Genomic DNA, 24,140 nt, shown 5'->3' with positions numbered 1-24,140 from the left:
GCTACTAACAAGATTCTATACTCAAGAGCATGTGCAATATTTTTATTCGAATTTGGATGTTGTGTTTTCTTTTGTGCCTGTGATTGAGTTCTTGAATAAATTAGCTAAAGAGCATGATATAAAAATAGTTAGAGGATTCTTTGAGCCAACACTTACATTTGGAAATGCTTATGCACATCGCAACAATTTGACTTGCTTACGGTCGCATGTAGAAAAGAGCTTCCTAGATCACACAGATGATGGACGCAAAATATTAAAAGAAAGGTTAGAAAAAGGATTAGAGAAACGTACATATGCAAATGATTATGCTTACACTGCAATCAAAACGCAAGGCAAATTAGCTATAGATGCATTACATGTAGGTAGGCTTTGTATATATAGGCCAAAATCTGAACAGGATAATTTGTTTGTAGGAACGAGTGAATGCAGACATGTGTTTTTGTTTCGGAGCAAGTGGACCTTTATGCTGAATGGAGAAGACCCAGCGATTCCTGGAATCTATTACATCTGTGGGTTAAATGCTTATTACCGTCTCCCTAGGGGATGGTATGGGACATGTTATTTGGGAATAGTGTTCCCAAAGATATACCAAATTGATGACTTAAAACAAATACCTAAAACGTCGGAATTACAACATCCTAGACAAAACAAGAATCAGTGGCGGCTGTCATTGGTGATATATTTGGAACTATAATCCCATCAGTAGGGGTTATCTTGAATTCCATGAAAATTCAAAAGTTGTCTACTATAGTGGATAACATGTTGACAAATTTTACAGGAGCTATACTCCTAATGGATACTGAACTTGCTGCAGAAAGAGCTATGACTCAAAATCGGCTTGCTTTAGACATTCTTTTGGCAAAGAGTGGAGGTGTCTGCAAAATGCTTAATGAGCGTCATTGTTGCTCATTTATTCCAGATAACAGTAAGAAAATTAGAAGCATGCTTACTAACCTTACTAGAGATAGTGCAGATTTAAAGGATCTGAAAGACCCTGGTGTTTGGGAGAAATTTGGAAAAGGAATTGCCCGAGTCGGAAGCTGGTTTACTAACATTTGGAATGGGGTACTTGCAAAAATTCTCATGGGTTTACTGATTGTTTTGATTTGTCTATTAGGATTATGGGGGGCATGTAAAATTAATGACAAAGTAAAAAGAAATTGGACCAAAAGAGCCAGAAGAAATGAAGAAAGTGAAAGAGAGAAAATGTTCAATGAAATATGGGAAAGCTCACATAAAGGGCAAGATGTTGAAATGCGTATTATGCGCAAAGTGAAAAATTAAGGTTCAAAAGAAATTTGTGTGATGACGCGCGTCATCAGAGGAGGGACTGAGAGAGCGTAATCTAAACATTACCTATTTTAGATGTGAAACGCTTATACTTAACAATGCTACATTAATAATATTATTCATTGAAACGTATTTTAAACGTGGAGAATTATCGTATGCATATACTAATATCAACTATAAGAAATGATTGCTTGTATTATGATTAATTGAATATGTTAACACGTACGAAGATTGCATTTATTAGAATCCATAAGCCTTAAGTTAGCCGAGTCGAAGAATTAGCTGTGTAGCTCTCATATTAAAGCATATTTTTCTGTTTCTCCAGTGTGCTGACTTGCAAAAGGGCCATGACCCAGCATTTGTTCTCTTCTTCGTTTTTGCAACAATGCTAGTTTTTCTCATCCGCATGCTAGCTGCTTTAGTATTAAGTTTATACGCTTTGCAACAAAATATGGAAACTTTCAAGGACATTCGACCATGGACAAAGGAACTTTTGACCTGATGAACGTGCCAGAAAATGAAGTAACCCCGGATGTGCCACCTACGAAAAACGTAAATTATGAAGACCAATCAAAATGTTAAGAACTATCGTGAAATGACAAGTGCATTACTTAATGTATAATTTGATAGGTTGAAGATAGTGGGGTGAAGTGACTATCCAATAGAATTTTGGGGGAATGTATTTTGAAAAAGGGATAAAAACTCATGACACAGGAGACTCGAGAGCATTAGGTAGGGAATTATATTGATTGCATCCAGAAACTCTGTCACTCTATTTGGTGATTTGAGACTTAGACAAAACCATCCTCATCCATAGACTACCCCATTTACACTTTCCCTCCTTATGAGGGAAGTGTCCCCTGTCCTTAGATGAGATAGACTGTTGGCGCTCTTACTGATGTCCTGAAGACGAAGACTGATCCTGTATGCTGACTCATTCCGAGGAGGGTAACTATGACAATTGCTATTGTAATTCGTCTAAATGCTTTTCCTTTTTAGGTAACAACTGCTGTATTTTTGGTTAGAAACCCTAGATAGATGTTTTCCAAATTGGTGTTCTAAATTGTTTTGCATGAAGTCCAACATGCTGATGCCAAGTAGCGGTTAGATTAGGTATTCACCTTGACTGACACCAACGGACGTGACTGACATTATACTATGCTGAACTGGGCTTATATGATGATCTATGCATTCTGACTTGTGTATCTCTTATGTTAGTGTCTCAATGGTTCTGATTTTTCATTGTCAAAATCTTATCATAGTTGCCATATCGTGACTATGTTTCTTTGCTTCTTGGTTTTGAGATTAATACATCTGCTGTTAGATTGTAATCAATAGGGAATAAAATTCACAAAACTTCAACAAAGGTGTGGTTATTCGTGACTGAAAGGTCATGATTGCGCCGACAGTTAACTAAATATCTATACTGAAATATATTGTGGTGATATATGTTGATAATATTATTGATGTATTGCTTGACATATTGATCAGTTACCTCGTCTTACGGTGTCTCACCACTGGGTCAAAAGATTCATCGGCCTAAAACGAGTCCTAATGTGTATAAATTAACATAGAAGGACGCGTTAACACTTGCATTAAATGCATCTGCAGTCATCCACTCTCAGTTAATTCAAAGCATAAAGGCATCGCACCCAACAAAACCATTACCAATATGGCATACTTTAACATCTAGAAACTGCAAAAAAAGGCTCTGAAATGCTGTACTCTCTCAGGTATTCAGAAATCTAGAGCTGAATGAGTGTTCAAAGTTGGTACCAGACAACTCTGGTCCTGTATTGCTGGCAGATGAGTCCTGTATTGGTTGCAGATGAGACTTTTTGGCATTGATGACAAATGCTATTTAGTTATGTTTGGACACTTTTCTGCATGTGAGACAGGCACTGCTGGCCCGTTTTGCCTTTTATCAGCCAATAATAGTGACAGGTAAGACAAATTCTCTGGTGGCAGATTTTAAGCTAAAAGTTAATACTGAACTGATAATTGCACTCAACATAAAGCAAACATTCAGGTGTTCATCTGGAAGCATCAGAATATGAAGATGGGCACCTTTATGGTGTCATGGTGATCCCATGCTGAAATATGGCTTGTTGAATTACTGCATGGTTGGCTCAAGTTTCATCAGAGAGAAAGCTTTAAAGGATATTGCTCTAAAGGTGCCTAGTTATCGGACTCTTAGCATGTGTTCTATTCTTCTTCAGAATGTGGCACTAAGTCTTTACATGATTTGCTCTGTTGCTCCTCTTCGTCTTTGTCTCTTTTGGGTAAAGCAAATCATAAACACAGACCTCAGTCCTGTAGTGCAAATACCTGTGGTGCTTGGAACTACCTACCTGATTCAGTTGCCTTTGTATATTTATGGCATGTTTTAGGTGTAATACGCTCCTCAAATATAATTTTTATTTGGATCCAGTTTTGCCAGGTGATACATTTTATTAGGAAGGTTGGTTTTCTTAGTTTCATTTGTACGCCTAAACACTTCCTTCAGAGTTGAAATCAATTTATGATAGTCTCAAGCCCAACTATCTTTGTGTGAGGGGGTTGTGGAAGCATGATTTTTGTTCTCTTAACTTTTTTGGTGCTAAGCATAGTTAAGATTCATTCATTTCCACAGCAGCAACAAGAGCATGACTTAGGAGTTGGCCTTTCAAAGTGGTCTAATGTACTTATTAGAACTAGGCCTTCTATGTTTTGAGACAGGCTGATTAAAGTTAAGGTTCGTCTGCTCGACCCCTTTAGACTGTGGTGTGTGCTCCAAATAACCATCATGTGCCGGTGATAATAGTTTTGTAATCAGTGATCACAATTTTTGTATAAACCCTTCATTATCTGAAAATTATGCTCCGGACCGAAAGCTATTTTGTCTGCATCTTTTGACTCCATGGTGGCATAGTAAAACCACGTATGATGACATTTATGGAGCACCACTTTATTAGTGGTACCCCAAACAGCTTTAAGGAGAAAGGCACAGATCAAATACCTGATGGCACTCAGATTGCGTCAACTTTGCATGATATCAAGGACAAACATAAAACAAATAATTTTTCATTCCTGAACCCCAAGAAGATGAAGCACTAAATTTTAGTTCCAAACCTGATGGTAAAAGTTATATTCTTTAAGTAATAGCACACAGCATGTGACTTACAACAGCCCATACTGCACACATATTGACCGACCACTGTACTAATCCTCCCCAGGAAAACCAATAGGCAGCACAATAACAAGAAAGGTATTTTTCCTTCTGCACTGCGTCCGTAAGAGGACACTGCGAAGAAACTGAAAGGAAAGTGGGCCCCTGCTTGACCACATTGACATGCTTCAGGAGATGAAAAACAACAGCCACAATCATTAACAGAAGGTCTCTTCGACGGATGAAACAACTGAGGAGATGAGGACAAAGATGACGCAGATTGAGAAGCAGGTTCTGAACTTGGGAAAGAAATCTGAAACCTGGTTAGATTAGTTATTAACAAAATACACCTTAGAATTTCTTTCTCCTCTAGCCACAGCCTCCACCCCATGAATTCATCTGTGCCCTGGGGTTATAGATAGTGTGTTTGCAAATCTGAAGCCCAATCAATATGCCTGGAATTTTATAGATGGACCAGGAGTTTTCCATCTCATTCGTGCACCACCTAGATGTTGGTTCTGTATACCACTAGCAGTCCATACTGCATGCAGGCACACCCAGTCAAGAATATAAGTCAATTGTATGGCAAGGGATTTGACTGGCAAACAGATGAGTGAAGGAATCTCAACTGGCAAGGGACTAGGGTCTTTCTGGTCCTCAGGACCTGAGGTTTACATTCAAATATGAATTCAGCAACTCCCAGACACAATAGCAGAGCAAAAATCATGCAACCAAGTGACAGCCTTCATCAAATATACCTAAATGTTATGTATTTAGTTACTGAGAAATAACCTCCTACATTATAAAAGTACTTTGAGGGATGGTTATACAGGTGTGGTTCGGACAGTAACCACAATGCGGACAAAACTTTGAGTGCACCTTAGAAAATGAAAGTGTGGGAATAAGGAATCCCATTTCTCTCTAGGGCAGAAGGAAGAGGTAAGGCGGCGTAAACAACCTACATAAAATACTGGGTAAGAATCTAAGAGAATAAATGACTCTTCACTGTTTCGGTCCAGCACTGATTTCTAGAACTAACTCTGCACTGCTGACTCAAGTAAAATGTTATAAAGACATTTCTGAAGAAATCCTATACCACTGGAAATATCACACTCTTCAGTTGTTCACAGTACAAAATGTTGAACATAATTTTAAAACAACCTACTTTCTAAAACACTGCAGATCTAAAAAAACGACCTAGGAAAAACATAAAAATCTTAAAGTCATTACCTCTTCCTTTTGATGAAGCATAATATGTGACTTAAGACTGGCAATTCTGGAGAATTTCTTATGGCACACAGGACATGTCGGGGAATCCAACTTGTGAGTTGCTTTATGAAGTATAAGGTTGAACTCAACATTAAATGTTGCAGGACACTGGTTACAACGGTGAGGCTATTTAGAGGGAACAAAAACATGCTTTGCAGTTTGAGTTTAATTATTAAAAGTTCACAATTATTTTCAAACAACTGGATACCCAAAAATGGCACAAAAACATTGACATATAGAGAAAAGACACAGAAGCATCTATTTAAATAGGACTTAGTACCCTAACTAGTGGTATGAAAAGGATTCCTTTTGCTCTAAATAGTTTCATCATACAAAAAATTAATATTGAAATAAATAGCATTTTCTGGAAAAAGAACAAAACTGAAAAGTTAGTTTTAGGCTGCTTGTCCATTTGTGAAAGGTGGGTCAGATATGGTCTTCAAGCTTTATTATAAATATTCACTCATGCATGAGGAGTAAACGTAGCAGAAGCCTGGCACCACCTTACATTATTTTCACTCATTGTGTGGCATGTCCAAGTCCCTTCTGGGCAAAACACAGAGAGGAGAGGGGATCAGAGGTAAAGTTACAACAGTACAAGATGCTAACTGATGGTTAGGTGAGTAAAGACCTTGATTTGCTGCATGCATATGTTGTAGATTCACAAACTGCAAAGAAATTAACACATTTCCTCTTTCCCCATTAATGTGATGTGGGATGTTGGACAGGCAAAAAGCAAAATAAAGTTGTTAACAAAATCTAAGGGCCTGATTTAGATGTTGGCAGAAGGGAATACTCAGTCACAAACGTGACGGATATCCCGTCTGCCGTATTACAATTCCAATAAATCCTACGGAGATCGTAACACGGCGGATAGGATATCCGTCATGTTTGTGACAGAGTAATCCCTTTACCAACATCTAAATCATGCCCTAAATGTCTTTAAACCCAATTAGTGCAGAGGAGGAGGTGTAACTTTACAGAGAACCATCCTCTCAAAGCAAGAAACTCCCCTAGTGCAGCTCTCCCAGCAGTTAGAGGCTTTTTTTTTTTTTGGGGGGGTGAATGACACTCAAAATGCATGGCACACTACTGACGTTGTCACTACAGAAAGCAAAAATAAAAGGATCTGTAAGGCTCCTTCCACTTTCACTGCGTTTGGTGCATGGGGGTATAGCTCAGCACCCTGAGTACCAATCACAATGGGAGCAGTATCACTGGAAAGAGCACATTCTCTGCATTTTCAAATACTACCTCTTTCTAGAGGATACCTACTTGGAGATTGGAGAGAGGCAGCTAGCAACATTAGGAAATCAACCTTATCTGCACACAAGAAAATCTGGACAACTTGCGAGTCAGAAAAGTGAAGCAGGTTCTGTGATCTCTGTGGTGCACCAAGACATTGGAGGAAAAAGAAAAAGCAGTACTGAGGGGAAAACAAAGGGGTGACAAATAGGGCAATTTCTTAGTAGAGAAGAGTGAGGAAAATCAGGGACTCACTCAGGGTAGCTAACAGGCCGTCAGGAGCAGGAACAACCGGGGTGAATTCAGGAGAGAAAGTTCAGAAGTCCTTAGCAGATGGCAGTGCATTAGGAGGAAACGGTCGATGGAAAAAGAACCCCCAAGAACGCACAGCTGTAAAACATCTGTGAAGAGGATACCCTGAGAACTGCAGAGTAGGGAAACACATATTTGAAGCTAATCCCTTAGGGCCTACTCATACTCTGACCACTAACCATACTTCCAACAACAGGAAAAAAAGCATCACAATAGGCTTTAAAAAAATAAATAAAGCGATGGTATGCAACAATTGGGCAGATTCTTATTTCTAAAGACCAGGATGCTGTTGCGCAAACCATATGATCCAGGAACTTCCTGCAACATGAGAATCTAAAGGTCCCCCTCTTGTCAAATTTTTCAAAGGCAGTACAACAGCCCCTGAAGAGAGAACTAAAAAAAATGAACTTGAAAACGAGGATGATGTTTCCTGCCCAGCTCGAGATATTAGCTGCTATCGTGGATATTTAGCTCCGCAAATGAACCACTAGAGGGATACAGCCCAGCTCGGAGAGCAAAAAATGAAAAAGTCTGAAGAATAGGGAACATCAAGACTGTCACACAACAAAAGGGTGGGAGGGAGAAGAGCTGAAGTTATAACTGAAGAAAAAAAAAAGATATCACTCAGAATAATAATTTAGTAGAATATGAATAGTATGTGAGAATAGGTCACAATGGGAAGAATGTCGAACTTCCTTCATACCCATTGTCCTCATGAAGTGTTTTTACAGTAAACACATTTATTCAGTATGAGCAATAGGACATTAGGTTGAGAAAGATATTTTGGACTGGCACAAGCAAATTCGAAAGAAGAGCTTATTCGTTTAAAAAAAAAAAAAAACACAATATACCTCACAGAGACAAGCTAAGCAGAGCCAAACTGTTGCAATCGGTGTTGAATGGAACACAGAATGGAGAAGGGATCACTTTAATGTCAGTATACCCCCCAAAGGGACTACAGACCAGCCCCACAGAATGAGTTAGCCCTGCGTACTGTGGTATGCCAAGGAATAAGTCATTTTGGAGGAATGGGGCATATGAATTTATGTCCACAGAGATGGATAGATTTAGCCCCTTGGAAATAAACACACTCTACAAACAAATACATTTGCCAAGGTTTTGTACCTAGCCAATATACACAGAGAGCAAACATCTTGGACAAAAACATCTTGGGCACAGCCTTCAATGCCTATATGGATGCACACAATACATGATTAAGGCTGAGGAACTAATCAGGAGAATAACTCCTTTTCCTTGACAGATTACTTAATACTCTCTCAAATAATGGGGTTGTGGTCTGATGACATAAGATTCAGACCACTTCCTGTTATGGTCAGTGCTTTAATGAAGGCAAAAAAAGATACTGAGGTGGATACTAGGTGCCTTGGAACTAGATGATACAATTGGGACTGATAACTAAAACTACTTCGTCAAAAACAGAGGGTTTGTACAATCAGTGGTAAAACAACAAAATGCATATAAAACTGCCATAAGGGATAGGCCATCTCTGGAATAACATGGAGGAGATGGAAAGGGGGAACAAGGAATTATTGGGGTGAAGGAAGGCACGCAGACATCAATAAGAGGACCTGACTAGTGGCAACCCGGTAAATAGTAAGAGATTTGGTCACTAACCACAAATGAAGACTTGAAACAACATATAGTCAAAGAACGTTAGAAACGTAGGCAAGCGTGCTGTACAGCTGAGAAAGACAGCATAAGGTGGATCCAGGCAAACAGGGGAGCTCAGCAAATGGGGTAAATGAATGTAAAACGAGAATTTGTGACATATCTCTGAAAGCAATATTCCACAGGCTTGATGTAGAAGAAGTAAAGCGACTAGATGGATGATATAACAACGCCGCTACTTTCCAGTGTACAAAATGGAGACTTGGAGTGGCAGTAACAGTAGACATTTCAGAGGCAATTGCAAATCTGAATGCTGGAAAGGCCCGAGTACCCAAAGGCTGACCTAATTTTTTTTTAACGTTTCTCCAGTATGCTAGTGGGTCACCTCAAGGGACCCTTTCCGGAAGCCAGACTTGAGGGAAGCTTGCTACGAGGTCTGAGACTGGCCATATCAATATTAAAAGACAAAAAAAAGAAACTCAAAAACGAATGTCATATGGGCCAATTTCACTCTTGAATCTCGAAACAATGATTCTGACTAAGATATAAGCATTATTAGCATATTGATATGCAGTTGTATAGACTCGTTGATTTATCATGACCAACCTTGGTTCACACCCAACAGGAGGATCAGGCATAACATTAAATGCCTATATAGATACACACAATACATGATTAAGGCTGAGGAACTGAATACTGTTTTCAGAGTGTAGCCAAGGTATTTCATCTGATCGAGTAGACATTTGTATTGCCTCATTTAGAGAAGTTGGGATTCAGACTACAATTTATGTATTTGTGAAAACTGTGGCAACTGTTGAATCAGAACTCCATGGAAAGAGCATAAGTGAAAATTGTTCTATTGGTGCCATTTCTTCCTGGTGAGGGGTAAAAGACATGAATGCTCCACTACTGCCTATGCTCTTTTACCTAGTGATACAGCCACTGACATGTTGGGTTGAGAAAGATGCCTGATCAGGGGGCTGAAGTGGGACTCAAAGTGGAATGAGAAAAATCACTGTACAGAACAGGGCCACACTCTTTCAAGCTGAACTGATATCTGTCGCTGATAGGATCTGAATCAACTGGTATAAATCAGTCCAAAATCCTCCCGATCAGCCTTGGGACATCTGTATTGATCCTCATGTCCATTCAGTGTAGCGCAGTGGTTCCCAACCTGTGGTCTGGGGACCCCTTGGAGCCCGCAAAGCCTTCTCAGGGGGTCCGCGAGAGCCTAGAAAATTAAAAAATATTAACAAATATTGACAAATTAGGTCCCCAGCTTCCAGTAATGACTCAGGTGGGGTTCCCCGGATTCTAATGATGATTCAGTGGGGGGCCCTGGGTTCCTTTATGTTCAAGTGGGGGTCCACAGAAATCAAAAGGTTGGAAACCACTGGTGTAGCGGATTCAGATATTAAGGCACATATTCAATGAAAGACGAGGAGGGCTTCAACAAACAAAATCTATTTAGGGCCCTTGCAGACTTCCAGAATGATACACAACACTGAGGTTCACACCCACTTTCACTACTAAGTAGAGTAGCTTTGTATAAAATATTATTTCAAAAGTTCCTTAACATACTTCAAATACCATACTGGGTATCAAAGGAATTTCTCCGGAAACAAGATGCAGCTGTACACTCCCCGCTGTGCAGTCTCCCAAGGATTGCACTGTACAAGCGGAAAGCGAGGTTGGTCCATGATAGAGTTAATGCACACCCAGACTTATAAAAATGATATGTGTATCAAAAGTGGTGGTAGTAAATAAATGGGTTTTCTGATCTCAAAAGATACAGTTGGTAAATAGACTCTAGCTACACAGGGATAGCTGGTGGAGCTATAGGATGCTACTAAACTTAAAGGACTGCAAAAACATATTGGAACAGTGGTTATAGCATGGAAGGCAGTCAAAAGAAAGATAGAATGAAAACCCAATTGTCAGGCCTTTCCCCATTAAGGTCAAGTGCTACATTGTAAAAGTTAGAGTGACAATAGGGCTTTGGCTCATGGAATATATTGGGTATTTTAAAATTGTAGACATATGGGATCTGGCAGGATTAATAATTTAAGAAACAGTTAACATTGGAATATGAATTATTACAATCTGAAATTTTCTGCCATGCAATACTGATATCCGAGCCCAGCAATGTCCAGGTCCTAGAGAGACCACTTCCTTTTGTAACACATGGTATTATCTGAAGCTGCATAAAAAATGCCTCCTTTATCTATAGGACTCTAAACAATAATACTATGAACAACTTAGCCAAACTGAGGTCAAGACATCAGGGAGATGGAAGGTAAAGAGTGGGAGAATGTCTTTCGGTACCCATAAAGGACGTTGGGGAGGTAAGCCATAAGAGTATGGTTTCAGAGAGTTCAGCATAAGTTACTACATAGACTGTACTTCCGTAGAAAAAGGATTCCAAGGAAGGTGGGGCATTTTCAGACCGGTGCCTTAGCTGCAGTTTTCTCCACTAGATTGCTCTGCCCTAAGCTACGAGCATCCTGGGAGAGAGATGGTGCATATTTAAATTCAATAACAGATAACACATGCATTTAAAGTGACAAGTTCATGTTCCGGCAATAAGGGGTGACAACCTGCCAACATGGTATGCACAAAAGCTCCTGAACCTGGTGCTAACAGTAGTATGTTGAGATATCAGATCATGGCAGACTCAGGAGGATCTGACCATTACAAAATGGTGCTTAACTGTGGACTGGTGTAGGCCAGCCCGCACAAGATAGCAGACGTTTATAAGCCCTGCTCCGCGTCAGAGACTTAATATTCGAGAATTATTGCCGTGATCCATGCCCCTGCAAACTTGATAAACAACTGAGGAGGGAACAGACCAGCAAGACCACAGACACCTGAAATATGGGGCACAGTGTTGACTCTCTATCGCACGACATCACAAGGAGTGCTCGACTATAGCCCAGCCTCTAATATTGTTCACCCACCACTGGCCTTTAGGGATTGCCGAAGGACACTGAACTGTTTGCCGTGTGACAACTGCCCCCACCAGACCAGAGGAGCTTGGACTGCTGGGTCTCCATTGTGAACCCTAGAGTTGAGGTTCTGAGGCATAGACGGGTCCCATCCTGGGGGCTGTCTGCCACACTTCAAAGGAGATACCCTATGGTATAACCAAGCACACCTACTCAGTGGCAAGGGCAGCACCTGAACCCAGAAAGTCTTGAGTGTGCAAAGAGAGCTCCCTCCCTCCACACACCCCATCCTCCTCCCCTGGCAGCACACTCACCCTCCTGGTCTGTATGTGCCACCAACGCCCCCTCCCTCCAAATGCTATGTGGGGCCCAGAGAGGCTGACCCAACACTGAAGATCAGCCACTCTTTATTGGAGAAGTGATCAACCTGCTGAAACGTTTGGACATCAGCCTATGGTATCTCACCAAGGAGTTCTCAGCCACAGCATGAGGCATAGAGGAAGTACTGTTCCATCCCCGACAGAGGTGCCAAACTGAAGAATCCAACACTGCCATACAGGACTCAGGGAACCGAGTCGGCGAACTAGCTAGTGACATCTACTGACTCTAAGCTAGACAGATACTCGTTGCAATAGCGGACACCACACAGGAGCTCTATGGTAGAGTTGACATAATCGCCATAGAGGTAAGCCTTCTCAGATAGGACCAAAAAAAACTTGCTGCCCGAGTCAACATCACTGCGACTGCCATTACTGACCTTAGACCGGTGCTCTCAGAGCTCAAAGCTACAGAAAACACTCTTGCAACCAAGGTGTGTGAACTCGAAGGCAGGGCTAAAAACTCAGAAGGTTGACCCTGACAGAACAATATTTGGTTAGTGGGGTTCCCCGAGGGAGCAGAAGAGCTGAATCTAGTGCAGTTCTTTGATGAGTGGCTGACCCAGACATGGCTCCTGTCCTGCTGTTCTGCTACTCCTACTTAAACACACCCATAGAGCTCCACCTAGGAACCACCGGTGGGTCTCACTCCCCCAACCCACAGTGGCGAGAGGATTAAATTATTGAGACAAAGCAGCCATACTCTAAGCAAGCCGAGATGCTGGACCAATCCACTTTTAAAAAGCACAGATTTTCATCTTTCCTGATTACACTATGGCAGTTCAGCGCCATAGGGCCTTGTTCTTCAGTGTGAAATGGAAACTCCGACAAGCTGGATTATGCTATTCACTACTTTTCCAAGCAAAGCTACAGATCATGGCTAACAACACCAGTTATTTCTTTAATTGACCCTCGGATGCCTGAGACTGGGTGGAGCTATGCCTCTTTGAAGGTGACCACCAACCCCCACTCACCTCCTAGAACATCCTGTGGTGATCAGCTGAAAAAGAAGAGTAGTCGCAGTCATCAGGATCATTGCACTGTGTAGTTTAATAATACCTCCACACTGGAACAAGCAAAGAAGGACCAAACACGGGCACTGTCCACAACCACATCCTAGTGGGCAGAGAGATGCTCTCTACAATCAAAACTCGCTGATGACACTCTCTGAGGCGGAATGCCGCACCTCGCAAAGCAACAGTGTCCCTGGCCCTTTCTGAGGTTGCTCCTCAAACTACTGACAATTTGTTATAATTGTTCTGCACTACACTAGTCACTAACATGCCTGCCCTCTGGCAATGCTTTCTTGTACTTGCTGTAACATCCTGTAAACTCCTTCTATAAACCCCCTCAGGCGGGCTATAGCCCGACCATAGAGTCTGACTCTCTGGCCCGTGCAGAACCTGGGTAAAGAGTGCCCCCCTTTTACATGCCAATCCCCCACAGATTACGCAATTGATAACTGGGCTGCATTTAAGAAATAACATGGGTTTCCCCAGACTCACTCTCTGCCACCTCCCTCGTTCCTCCTTTATTCCATCGGCGTTTGATTGCTACGAGTTCCCTTCGGTTGGCCATCTGCTTCTCCACCCTCTAAGGTCTCTACAAAGACGGTGCTGGCGCATGTGAGAATGAGTTAAAGCTTCCCCGGGGTAGTTCCCCGGTTGGCATCTGCCCTGGGTTTTGGCGTTGAGGGCGTCTTTGCTAGTCCCAGTTACGCAGATCACATATCAAATCTAATTTAGCTAAATATGATGTTTCTTCCCAGGGTCCATAGAGTACTGAAAACACTACTGGCACACCCCCTTCTACTCACAATTTCTGACATCAACCTGTCCCCTCCCTCTTATCCGCCTGAGTTTCCTTTACACAGCCCTATCATGTCCCGGACTGGGGTACTGAACTAGAATACGGAGGGACAGGGACCTACACGCAAACAGCACAGAGTATAGCAATACATCAGCACATTGGAAGTGCAGACAGCACTACTACAAGAATCTCACATAGCACTGGGTGAGGAGACTCGCCTACAAAAGCGCTGGCAGGGGTAATGTTATGGCACCACTTAAATGGGTTTTGCTAGAGGCGCACTCATTTAGATCCGGCTGGGGGGTCCCTTTTTGGCACACAGAAGTGGAGGTCAACCTTCAGGGATGATACATACTGGGCGAGGGCCACCTTGATGGCAAGCCCATGCTTTTAGGATGTATATGTGCACTGAACAAAGCACAGCCAGATTTCCTAGCACATTTCACTTCCACCTTAACCCACTGGGCATATATGCCTTGGATTCTTGAAGGTGAGTACTTGGCCCACAGTTGGACAGATCACATTCCCCGTTACCATCCTTCCTGGTATTGTGTAGTTGCCCACTTCCTTTACACAATGGCTGACAGACTGGTCCTTACACAATAGTTGGAGGGAACTACACTCCGGGATTAGAGAATATTCCTATTATTCGGCCCCACATGAGCTGCACGCGCACTTGGACCATATTCTGTGCCACACCACTCTCCAAGCACAGGTCACAGGAGCTAATTACCTGGAAAACTTTCTCTGACCATGCTGGAAGATCAGGCCTTCAGAGAAGGTATGCGAGAGACCATAGTCCACTATTTCACAAATAAATGTGACTCTGCCACTTCTGGGGTTGTCGAGTGGGATGCACTGAAGGTGGTGGTCAGAAGGCACTGCCTATGGACTAAGGTGGAGGCACATGTAGGTATATTAACCGGGACCTACTGGGACTGAGGTGTTGTTGCGGGATTTTGAAAGGGCAGCTAGGTCCAACCTAGTCGAACAACCAGCCTTGGCCAAGCATTAGAGCACGATGCCCACTTGATAGCGCAACTGCGCTACATAGACATTTGTGCCTACCAGGCAAAGATGCATGCCAAAGTTGGACAAGCTAGGCCAATTATTAACATGGCTTCTCTCTCCCACGTCTCATCACTATGCTCAAGGAAACACTTACACTTGTGCTAACCACTCAAATGGACATACACTCAGCCTTCACCATCCTTTATCGGAAATTATACAACCCTCCCACCACACACACACACACACACTGAACTCCCTCACCTCGACCCCCTGGGGAGTGGAGAACTGAACACCCTGCCTACCATACAAGAAATTTGGGGGGCCATCAGAGGCACTGCCACCTAAAAACTCCAGGCTATGACAGCCTACCTGTGGAGTTCTACAAAGCTTACAAGACTCTCCTGGCCACAAAACTCTTGGAGTTGTATCAGATCGTACTTGAGGAGGGCTGTCTCAGCCATCTCTCTGACAGTTCTCGTTGGTGTCCCTACCCAAACTGAATAGGGACCAGCTAAAAGCAAAATCTTATCGTCCACTTTCAATGCTGGGAATAGACTATAATATTCTCAGCAAAATTATAGCAGTCCACTTAATGGAGCACATCCCTCACCTGGTCCATACAGACCAAAATGGCTTTATCCCGGGGAGGTCCACCACTCTAAACATTTGGTGACTACGTAGGGTGATTGAGGTGGCCTCGGCTTGTCGGCCATATGCAGCCTGTCTTGTGTTAGATCTTGAAAAAACATGGAACTACTTGTTCTCCGCATTGGCTAAGTCTGGCTTTTCTGAGACATTCCTGAGACTCATCCATCACTTCCACATAAAGCCCATTGCCCATGTGAAGATAGGGCACCTCATCTCGCCACCCTTCTCAGCGAGTCAGGGGACCCAACAGGGGTGCCCCACTCACCGCTCCTGTTTACCCTAGTGATGGAGCGGCTGGTCTAGTGGCTTCGTCGGCAAGGCAAGGGGTGGGGATCCCCCTGCATGGGGGGATGCATAAAGTATCACTGTATTCAGATTGTATTGTAATAGTATTTATATAGCACTTATTACCCCTGATGAGGCGTTGAAGCACTTTTCGGCAAGTAGCACGCTACTCTGGAACCCAACAAGAATTAGTGATGGATTAGTATCGGGAAATATGAGTATAGTTTTAGTATTATTATGAGTTAATTTGAGCTGCGGATATGAGAGTTTGTTAGATTGACTGGAGTAATGGAGGGGTGGAGGAGGAAAGAAATACAGAAGTGTTAATTGGGAGTATATCCCTCATTTACTCATCCCAAAGGCTTGGGATAATTAAAGGGGGATGGAGGAGGGAAGAGTCTGTGGAAGGGTTAGGGAGATCATAGTAGCAGGGTGAGATAAATGAGTGAGAATTTAGTTGTTTGGTAGATCATAGTAGCAGAGTGAGGTTTGGTGAGTTAGATGTGGAAGCGGAGGGAAAAGCTAGATGATGTTCTCATATACATCTGGGACATCCGTGAAGGGATCTCAGAAACTGCACAGATCTTGCCAGACTTTCACAAGGCCTGGGGCCTAGCCGTCAATTGTGATAAATAGTGTGTTTTCCCCCTTTGGCAAGACTGCCGGCCACAACAGCTACAACACCCACCCTCCCACCCCCCCCCCACACTACTTTGGGAACCCCACTCTATTTGCGATCTCGGCATCCGTATCTATCATGAAACACAAAACCTTATTGACAGGCATCTCACTTGCGCCATTTCTTCCTTTCGTCCTCAAATGACATTTTAGAGAATGTTGCCACCGTCGGTCCAAGGGTGAGTAGCCCTGTCCAAAATGATGATGTTACCCTGAATTCTGTATTTCTTTCACAACTTCCCTGTCACCTCCCGAGATCCACCTTTCATGCCCTGCATGTGGCCCTTGATAGTTTCATGTGGAACAAAGGAAGGAGACGGGTAGCGTTATGCAAAGTACAACTACCAACAGATAAAGGGGGCTTAAAAACGCCAAATTTCCAACACCATTATGCTGTGATCTCAAATTTGGAATTGTTGCTATACTTTGTTACTGAACCATCTCCAGCCGTAAGGCCTAGCCACCCTGTACTGGAGTGTATGAGTTAATGATGTTAACTGATGTGACAAATTGTATGACATATGCTACAACATGTCAAAAATGGTTCAGAAAAAGAAAACAAGGACTGGTGTATGTCAACTGAAAAATGTGTCAGTGAAGAAAGGCTCAGACTAAGTTACTAAAAAATGATGACCCTGGTCGAATCTTAGGGGTCCGGCATAGACACAATATGAGTAAATGTTTTTGAAGTGATTAGAAAACAGAATGTGGCACAAAGAAAACAGACTGCAAAGTGCCCTGAACCTAAAGAAAAGGTTCCCACCAAGTGAAGTGGTTCATCCACATACACTTCAGAGTAAAATAAACTTTTATCAGTGGCTGGCATAAACAGAGGTGTTAATGCTCTTCCATACCAAGAATACTTGTAAAGGATTTACATGAATGAAAACGAAAAAAACAATACAAAGTTTACAAATAAAAGATGTGCCGGCCACCACCAAGGTCTGACGGTCAGCACCTTACTAAAGTTTAAAATAAACTAGGGAACTATTTGACAAATCTACACAAAATTTACAAATCAAATAGAACAAAAGACTATAGTTTTGCCATATCAAGTTGTGTGATGTTGGGTGAGGAGGGGTGACCCCAAAGTTTTCTTTGGTAACCCTCCACTGCAGCAAAATCCAATAAAAGGAAGATGAGCTTCACTCGAGTACCTTTGCTCAGTCTGGTGTAAATTATTTATGTTTTTTTGGAGAACTTTGAGTAAAAAAAAAGTTGTAGGCTTCCAGAGATTAAGGAGAGGAGGCTTGTATGTACTGACTGTAACTGCATAGTTTGCAAACCCGGATTTGCATCTTGTCTAAAGATACAGATTTAAAAAAAAAAAAAAAATACCAGGCGAGTGAGCTTTTGAATCAGTAGCTCAACTGGACCTAATCTATATACACGAACACTTGCAGCAACTGAGAAGCTTCTGTAGGAACTGTAATTACAGGTGCTTAGTGCACAAATCAAGAAAAAACTGAAAGCAATAAGACACAAGGCAGAACATCCCTTGAGAAGTCACCCAATGTGGAAATGAGGGGCAAAGAAGGGGTGAATCTGGGTTTCGTTTTATTACAGGTAGATTAGCATCCAAAAAAATAATAATAATATTTAACTGAAGTTTTGGTTTCTCCTGCTCAAAAACACATTACCATGTTTTAAAAAACGAAATCCTTCATTCCGTTAAAAAAGAAAAAAAATAAAAAAAAACAGCTGTTAAAATCAAGTTATTGTTCTGGCGTTCTGAAGGACTCATCTAGTGGCCCTTTCCTCCCTCAGACCCTGATGGGGGCTCACAGGCGCGGGCCACGTATCGTGTCTTACTAAACACATGGCTAACTTATGGGAACGAGCAGTGAAAATGGTTGTGAAAGTGACCCCCTCTGCCAGGGAATTTGTCTTTTGGGACTTCCTGTCCTTGTGGACACAGTGGACATGTCCGCTTGGCGAGAGGGTGGTTGTGAAACGTTAGGGGACCAATACCCCAATGGAGAACTTTTTTCATTCGAAGATGCCCAGACCAGATTCAACTTGAGTGCAGGCAAGTTACTGAAACATGCGAGCCCCACCGTCATAGTTCAGGAGCTATGAACCTCGTTCCGCACAGCCTTGAGGCTCTTCTCATGCTGTTGCTTGTTAAAACTGGGGGAGGGGCGACATCTGGTCTCCCTGCTGTACAATGCTGTGACAGCTGAACAGATCCGTGCGCCTCCCCCCATACATGCAACTTGGAACATCGAACTAGGAACATACATTGAAGATACACAGCGGGATCGAATGTGTCCATCTTGAGTGATGCTAGATTCAAGCTAAACCATTTTCATTTTCTGCACTGCACATACATAACCCCTAAAATGGGCCTAACTCAACGACCGAACTGCCTTCGTTCCCAGTGTCCTGCAGCTTCTTTTTAGGTCGAGCGTTAGTGTTCGGCCTGCTGTATACTAAAGTATATAATAGAGTGAGTTCCAGCATTCTGATTTGTTAGTTGCAGTGTCCTTCAAAAATCCTTGCTTGCTAGTGGTCAGTTTGCCTCTTTGTCCTGCCTTTTTCACTTTGGGAGCAGCACAAAGTACTGTTTAATTCCACTATGTCCTGTTTATCTCTTCTGTAAGGGACTTTTTTTGGTATTTGCTCGTTTCACCTCAGTGTGGGTGCTTGTTTTACATTTGGCATGGACTTTCCCACCAGTGCAGGCATTTTAGACAGGTGTGTTTACTATAGTGCACGCAGTGGTACGAATCCCATGTGCTGTAAAACATACCATTTGTCTTCTCGGGGACATACATCAGAAAAAGGGTCAGAAAATGGAATTACGTTTCTACATTTTTTATGACTGTTGGCCAAGCGTCATGCAACAATACCCTAGATGGCACAGGCGGATCCTAGTTTGGAGCACCGAATGGAAAATGTGGCTGAGTGGGCTGTAGCAGAAGAGTTGAAAATGTGGAAGCAGGATGATAAGCTGGAAGTAAACCTTGAAATCTGGGGAGAGCTGTTGGCTGATTTTGTAGACTCTAGGGCAGTGGTTCCCAACCTTTTGACTTCAGTGGACCCCTACTTTATCAATACTGGAACCCAGGGAACCCCACTGAATCCTTTTTTTTTTTGAATCTGGGGACCCCGCACTGAGTCATTACGGAAAGCTGGGGACTTAATCTGTTGATATTTTTTAATTTTCTAAGCAGTCGCGGACCCCCTGAGAAGGGTTTGCGAACCCCCAGGGGTCCCGGACCACAGGTTGGGAACCACTGCTCTAGGGGGTTCATGGCTGCCCACTGCCAGGGAGGAGGAATCCTTTGACTCCAACACTGCTTAGCTTGTCAATGGGAAATAACCTGTGTATGACCCCAAAGGGGGGTGCTGGGTGAAGCTACACGATCTAGGATATCAATTTATGTAAAACATTCCATTGCAGATATGTTTGTGTGCTATATGCTCTTTCGTTCAGTGACAATGTTGATGATGACAGCAGTTGATAGTTGCTGTTTCTTATATTTACATGCTGTAGAACACTCAATCAAGAACGTTTCTGAAAAAAAAAATCAAGTTGTTACAAAATCAACATCCAAAACTCACACCAGCAATGCACAAATTATACCTCCATCCCAAAATGAAAAACTCACTGTTCTAACGTCATTTACATTAATAACAGGACAGAACACAAATTCATTAAAATGACATATCCAAACAAAGAAATCCTACTGTATCTGCACTGATGGCATACAGAACATCAGCATTAGCGTGATTTATAATGTAACCAGTGTAGGCATTAATGTCATTTGTGATAATATCTATAATTTCTTGAACAATGGAATCACCACAAAATAATCATCTTCATGATCAGCTCACCTATTAATACAATACTTTAAAGACACAAAAAAAAAACCAACAACAAATGTTCAGACAATGGAAAAACTTAAGTTTGCACACTGTCAACTCCTATTTCGAAAAGAACCCCAATAAGCATGCAAAACCAGGACATTTCAAACTCCTACAATTGGATCTCCACTGCACAGGACTAACAGTTGCCAATAAATACCACACACAGTTAACACAAAAAAACGCACCACACTGAATAATGATAACATCAAAAGAATGAACACACAACACAACATACTACAACACAAGTATAGGAAAAAAAAAATCAAACCACACTATGCCACTATAATAGCCTACAGAAAATCTATCAGAACCACAAAAAAAGACACCACTACTCCATATGCATAACCGAAGTGGACTGCCCTTCTAAACAATGATACAAGATTATAACAGAATTCCACAATGCCAAAACATGGAAACAGTGCAATTACAAGACTTATGTGACAAAAGCTCCACGAAAATAATGTAGAAATCTGAAAAATAGAAAATTACCTTATGGAAAACAGAGCACCACCCTCAACACATGATCCAAGCATCACAAAAAAAAGACAAAAGCAATCTTCTATCACTTCATACTTTCAATATCCTCTCAGAGAAGATCATCGACCAAGCAAACTACAGGATTACATCAAACAGCCCCTTCTGAGGAAAAATGTTTGCAAGAAAAATGTTTATTTTCAAATCTACCGAAGAAAATGACTTGATTTGAGACCAGCAGCTCAGCTTCAGACTAGACAGAGGTACAGAGTGAACCATCATATCTATTTGGGAAGACAAAAAAACTCAGACAGGACAAGAAGAGAGTGGCTGCCCTATTGCTTCAAGGTTTAGGAGCTGCATTTGACATGGGTACGCCACCACACACTACTACAAATTGCTTAAGCTCTGCAAATAAATGAAAACTGCTCTAAAATTGATTACTTCAAACCTCAGAGACAAAATGTGGGTTCCATCATATTCCTTTTATTATCAATCAATCAATCAATCAATCAATCATAGTATTTATAAAGCGCGCTATGTACCCGTCAGGGTTTCGAGGCGCTGAGGGGGGGGGGGGGGGGGGTTGGGGGGGGAGGGGAGCGCTGCTGGTTTATCGGTCGAAGAGCCAGGTCTTGAGGAGCCTTCTGAATGCAAGGAGGTCCTGGGTCTGGCGAAGGGATGTGGGGAGAGAGTTCCAGGTCTTGGCGGCGAGGAAGGAGAAGGATCTGCCGCCGGATGTCTTGCGCTGGATTCGGGGTACGAGGGCGAGGTTGGCGGATCGGAGTTGACGTGTTGGGGTGTAGAAGTGAAGTCTGGTGTTGAGGTAGGAGGGTCCGGTGTTGTGAAGTGCCTTGTGAGCGTGGGTCAGGAGTTTGAAGGTGATCCTCTTGTCTACCGGGAGCCAGTGGAGTTCCTTTAGGTGAGGGGAGATGTGACTTCGGCGGGGTAGGTTGAGGATCAGTCGGGCGGAGGCATTTTGGATACGTTGGAGGCGTTTGATGTCTTTGGTTGGGATGCCTGTGTAGAGTGCGTTGCCGTAGTCAAGTCTGCTGCTGACGAGGGCCTGGGTCACCGTCTTTCTGGTTTCTGTTGGAATCCACTTGAAAATTCTGCGGAGCATTCGGAGGGTGTTGAAACAGGAGGAGGAGACGGCGCTGACCTGTTTGGACATGGTGAGGGCGGAGTCCAGGATGAAGCCGAGGTTTCTTGCGTGGCTGGCAGGGGTGGGTGGGGGTCCGAGGACGGAGGGCCACCATGAGTTGTTCCAGGCCGAGGGAGTGCGTCCGAGGATGAGGACTTCCGTCTTGTCGGAGTTGAGTTTCAGGCGACTGTTGTTCATCCAATCGGCGATAGATTTTAGTCCCTCGTGGAGGTTTGTTTTGGCGGTGAGCGGGTCTTTGGTCAGGGAGAGGACGAGCTGGGTATCGTCGGCGTAGGAGATGATGCTGAGATGATGTTGGCGGGCCAGTTGAGCGAGGGGGGCCATGTAGACGTTGAACAACGTGGGGCTGAGGGGGGCTTTTCCAACACCTATCCTTGACAGAGCTAGTTAAATCATTCTACCTCCCTTTACAATAACGAAAATGATGCTCAAGAAAAGATGGTTCGAGACATCTACTACTCAAAACCTGACTGCCTCTGCACCATAAACATGGATGAGTAATCCACTTAAAGCTCAACACTGCAAAGACAGAGCTCATTTACCTGTGGACACTGGGGAAAAATACCAGCCTACCACCATAGGACCCAAGAAACTTGAGTCCCCCCCGAACAACATCAAGGTAAGTCAGAAAAAGAAACTATGGGGTAAGCATAGATTCACTAATATCCTCAAAACCACATGTCAAGGTCACAAAAGGCACAACTACACAATGAAAACGCTTTATCCCATCTTTCCATACCTTAGATACCAATAAAAACTACAAGGAAAAAGTCCACTATGCCTACAAATTAAATAGAAGCAATTCAACTAAAACAGGATAGCACACTCCAGGCTTGTAGTAAAGATCACCATACCACAAGAAATCTATAGGCGGCACTGTTTTCTTACTACAAGCAGTCAAGCTTTGGAACTTTCTACCAAGGTTTGAAGTATTCAGGAGCATATAAACTATAGAAGACAGCTGAAAACGGCTTACTTCCCAATATCACTACCCAAGTGAAAGGAATCATCTTGAACTCTGTACTGTAGGAAGAGCTCTCTCTTTTTTTTAAAAAAATAACAAGCATTGGCAAAACCAATGGGTCTCACCCAGGCAAGACCTATTGGTTTTGCCAATGCCTTTTAGCTATGTTGTACAAAAGCGTTGATATTGTTCAGCATCGCTGAAAGTGAGTCGACTGGCGTAGAGTGGAGTGGCGCAGCGTAGAGTGGTGTAGCACAGAGTGGCACTGTGCAGAGTGGAGCAGAGTAGAATGGAGTGGCATGGTGCAGAATGGAGAAGTAGAGTGGCCGTACAAAGTAACTAACTTGTCAATAGAGACAACAGATAGTGTGAAAGAATCACAAATAAGACGCTGTGTGTCTGTGTGAAAAATAGGAAAGTACATGGCACATCCAGGAATAATACAGAAACTCTTACAAAATTAAAATAAAATAGTGTACTGCAAAACCAAAAGAAAGAACAAGGACGAGGAAGATCATATGTACTTGGTTCATGCTTCAGGGAGGAGCTAACACAAGAAAGGAAGTGAAATCTACAGGAGCCATGCCATCAGAAGACTGTAAATGAGAGGGACGACAATGGTATGCTGAGGGCGGGTTAGAAGCCCACTGAATTGTACATCATATGTGTCACAGCATAGCAAATGCGCTGTGTGGGCTTGACCACAAAAAAAAAAAACAAGTAGACTCAAGCCTCAATAAAATTCAGAGTGGGCAACATATGGGCAGATGCAGCTCACTCTACCATAAACACTTCAAATAGATACACCATGGGCAGCAACAGGCCAAAAACCTCTTCCAGAAAATATAGGTAGCAGGGGCTGCAGAACAGCAAATGTAGAATATATCACCCACTGGCAATTGCCAGTAGGTAGTTGTAGTTAGGACCATGTTTCCATAGAAAAAGTGTTTTTGACTTGCCTATATCTTTGGTGCCGTTTGACGAATCTTCACAAAATTTTCCAAAAAGAAAGTGTGCC

General features: G+C 42.7%; 1 protein-coding gene across 3 annotated transcripts in view; it reads right to left on the bottom strand.

Annotated features, from left to right (window-relative positions):
* The window catches only part of ZNF236 (zinc finger protein 236), a 1,086,161-nt gene that overhangs the window by 998,629 nt on the left and 63,392 nt on the right, over positions 1-24,140 (bottom strand). For all 3 annotated transcript variants that reach the window (XM_069218833.1, XM_069218835.1, XM_069218834.1), the window contains exon 3: positions 5,669-5,833. In XM_069218833.1, the coding sequence (XP_069074934.1) occupies positions 5,669-5,833 (165 nt within the window). The remainder of the gene's footprint in view (positions 1-5,668; positions 5,834-24,140) is intronic.

The sequence above is a fragment of the Pleurodeles waltl genome, chromosome 2_1, assembly GCF_031143425.1.
Source record: "Pleurodeles waltl isolate 20211129_DDA chromosome 2_1, aPleWal1.hap1.20221129, whole genome shotgun sequence".
NCBI classification, from domain to species: Eukaryota; Metazoa; Chordata; class Amphibia; order Caudata; family Salamandridae; genus Pleurodeles; species Pleurodeles waltl.
Note: the sequence above shows the minus strand (reverse complement) of the source record. Positions and strands in the feature narration are given on the sequence as shown.